The sequence below is a fragment of the Corvus brachyrhynchos genome, unplaced genomic scaffold (genome assembly GCF_000691975.1).
Source record: "Corvus brachyrhynchos isolate BGI_N302 unplaced genomic scaffold, ASM69197v1 scaffold32, whole genome shotgun sequence".
In the NCBI taxonomy this organism is placed as follows: Eukaryota; Metazoa; Chordata; class Aves; order Passeriformes; family Corvidae; genus Corvus; species Corvus brachyrhynchos.
The window spans coordinates 840929-844513 of record NW_008237919.1 but is presented as its reverse complement, the minus strand read 5'-3'; the positions used below and the strand labels follow the sequence as shown (position 1 = coordinate 844513).

The following is a 3585-nucleotide window of genomic DNA, read 5'->3' as shown; positions in this document are numbered from 1 at the left end:
CAGCAGGAGAGAAAAATGAGTTCTTTTCAATTATTACGTATATTTTAGATTAAAAGAAGTGATCATGAGCCCTTTCTTACAGTATAAGCAATATTTACATTGAGTATACATATATTCACTCCTTCCAGTATGCTAAGGTACTATTGCCTGAGTTTCTGAGGCTGCTGGCCCATGTCACACTTACCTTGCTCCTGTAAGTCTTCACTCTTGGCAGCATTATTATCACACTTTGGGATCCAGTCCCAGGAATGCAAATTATTTTTTTCTTTCATCTGATTTAAACAGTCATTTATTTTCTTGCAGAGGAATAGTGTTGTGATATTCTCTTTCCTGTTGTTTGCAGTGCCTATACAATTGGTTGTGGTAACTAAATTAAATATCCTGTATTGTGGGTTATATCAAACATGTCTGTGTGACATGGAGCTGAAGTATCATTGCAATACTGTTAATTTTCTTATAGAAATGTTATGACAGTTAAGCTTCCTGAACAGCTCAGTATTTCAACAGAGTGCAAAAATATGCCTGTTGGAATGCACTGCTTCCTTAGGTAACTTTTTGAATGATTTATGAATAGTCAAAACTATGAAGCATGATTTTATTCACCTGGTTTATCCCTGAAGTAGACCATAAGGGCACTGCATACCTTAGGACTGTAGGAGATGAGGAAAATGTATTCAGTTTTGTGGAAAACTCCATCTAGAAGCTGGATATCTAATTTTGAGCTAATCATTGAGGCTCCCTGGTAGTCTCTGGGAAAAGGTTACTGAAGATTCATGACTTCAATAGTGGGTTATAGTAGGTTGAATCATGTTGGGATGTAGGAAGTACATGCTTCATGTTTTCTTGCAGAGGGGCCCATAGCTCTCCAAGGAACGTGTTTCTGGAGGACACCCTTGTTGCGAATGTCTGACTGACCTGACTTTGTGTTCTTTGCTGCAGATCGATTTTGAAGATGTGATTGCTGAGCCAGAGGGAACACACAGCTTTGATGGGATTTGGAAGGCCAGTTTTACCACCTTCACTGTAACGAAATACTGGTTTTATCGTTTGCTGTCAGCAATCTTTGGTATTCCTATGGCTCTCATCTGGGGCATCTACTTTGCCATTTTGTCATTCCTGCACATCTGGGCGGTGGTGCCGTGCATAAGGAGCTACCTGATTGAGATCCAGTGTATTAGCCGTGTCTATTCCATCTGCATCCACACGTTCTGCGACCCACTCTTTGAGGCCATAGGCAAGGTGTTCAGCAGCATCCGAGCCACAGTACGGAAAGAGATCTGAGGGACGTTTCAAGGAGAGCCATCAGCCTAGGAAGGGGGTGAAAGTTTTGTGTTGTTTGGAGTGTTTTGGTGCCAGTTTTGTGTTTCCCAAAGCAACATACAGCAACTGGTGGTGGACTGGCCCAAAACAAAGAATCACTTGCTCAGTTTCTTTTTCTACTGTTCATTCTTACTGGACTACTTGCCTTTCTTTTTTTCTTTCTTTCTTTTGCCTTTTTTTTCCCTGCTCTGGTCTGCATTTTAAACTAACCTTAAAGGGCTGTTCTTCCATGCCAGCTGCATATCATTTTGCTGGCTGTTCAAGTCAGAGATTGGAGTGTTGTTGGATGCCTTTTTATCTTACCCTTCATTCCTTGTGAAATCCACAGTGATACTGAAGAATGACAAAAATGCTTTCCAACACTATAAAGCCATTCATTTTATTGTGGCTGAAGAGTGCAGAGCTATCGCAGCAGAATGAACGTGACCAGCTGGCAGGTTTTAGCAGAATGTTCTTTTTCAATTGGATTGTCAGTTGACTGCAGCTATTTACAGTCATGGTCAGATATTGTGCAGTATGAATAAATTAGTTAAATAAACATATTACTGAACTAGCGTGTGTCCTGAAAATGTAACGTTTCGTCAATGGAGACATTGACGCATAAAAGCTTTGGTTGGTGCCTTTTTGTCTCATTCTCTCTTGGAAGTTTGCACCCAGTTATTTCTCAACCTTTGCTAGGATTGCAGAAGCAAACTGCAGTTGAAAGCTAAAATTGGTCATAATGGAAATGTTTTCCTGACTGTGGCTTATGACACATCCCTTAGCAAGCATTTAGGTGCTTATCTCACTGGCATCTGGGGTATTTTTGCAAAATATTAATATAAATGTGTATCACAGGTATGCCAGAGATAATCCTGAGTTAAAAGAAAAGTGAAGGAGTGCCAAACAAGCCACAGGAGGCCAGGGAGGAGCTGCCCCTGTGAGAAACTTTTCTACAGCTTTCAAAACTTCCCTATCAGCAGAAGTCAGCCTGCCACTAGCACACAGATTGTTTTCAGGATGCTTTGCTGAGTCTAAATTTATCCATCACAAGAGATGCTTTAGAATCTTCACATTTGTGTGTTGCTTTGTTCATTTTTAGCTGAGCTGCCACATCAGGAAGTCTTAAACAGAGGGTGTTGTGTGAAACTACCGTGTTGCGAAGTGGAAGGCCTCAGTAGCAGGGCCTTTGCGACACGTTCTGATGCTGTGACCTGCAAGAGCTTTTTGCCCTCATGATAGTACTGTGTTCAGAGATGCCCTCTGCATCCTCATTGGTTTGTGTGAAGCATTTGTAAAAATAGTTATTAGGCTAATCAGCCTTATTGTAAACCAAGCTGGGGTCTGAGCCAGCTCCAGCTGGAATCTCTAGCAAACCAGTTCTTGACCTGCAAGAGTGCAAAATTTGGCCCTTGGGATGAACATGGAGCTGTCTGGTACACCTACAGCTTTTTTCATTTAGTGCTGATATTTCACATATTGCTTTATCTAACATGGAAGTGCCTTCCATTCTATTTCTGCCAAAGCATTGAAAACTTTAGGAAATGCTGCATTTTTAAATGGGGGTGGGGGAGGGAAAAGGGAGAGGGTGCACAAAAAATTTACAAAGCTATTAACTACTATTTGCATTTAAAACAGACACTGGTATGGATATAGTTTTGTCTTTTTCTATGTACATAATGAAGAGTGTACTATTATAGATATTTTCAATATTAAAACCAACCAAGATTGTAAACAAGAAATATTTTATGTTTTTATGAGGAAAATCACTCTGAAGAAAACCTTCTTGGTTTACCATATAAACTGTATATCCTGAAAGCTGTCTGTTCACTTAGAGTTCTTAGTCCCTAATCCAAATACATTGCTGATCCAAACATTTACATTATTGTTATAAGCTTACAGATATAACTGACACCTTTTTTTAAAATTCTGCATGTACATTAAAGACCACAATAAAAAGATGCTTAATGGTAGATCCTGTCTGACTTCTTTTTCCTTGAAAGTCATGTGGACAAAAATTATTTAAAGCTTTCTTTGTCAGTCCAGTGGAAACAGGATTTTTCCTAATAAAAGCCCATTAGCCTTAACATTTAATGTATGGAAATAGGGGAATGACAGTTTTTATTCAGCCATGTACAGACGTAACTTGTGACAGGACAGTTCATTTCTATGGGTTTATTGCACAATACCTGTCACATTGTTACACAAAAGCCCAACAAAACATGTTCAAATGGCAGATACCAAATAAATGTAGTCCATCATATGTTTCCCAATAGCAGAATGGTG

At 39.5% G+C, this 3585-nt stretch overlaps 1 protein-coding gene across 1 annotated transcript in view; it reads left to right on the top strand.

The window, feature by feature from the left end:
* CAV1 (caveolin 1) overlaps positions 1-3272 on the top strand; it is an 18310-nt gene extending 15038 nt beyond the window's left edge. The window contains exon 2 of the mRNA XM_008632737.2: positions 940-3272. Within this exon, the coding sequence (XP_008630959.1) occupies positions 940-1281 (342 nt within the window). The 3' untranslated portion in view covers positions 1282-3272. The remainder of the gene's footprint in view (positions 1-939) is intronic.
* The last annotated feature ends 313 nt before the right edge of the window (positions 3273-3585 follow it).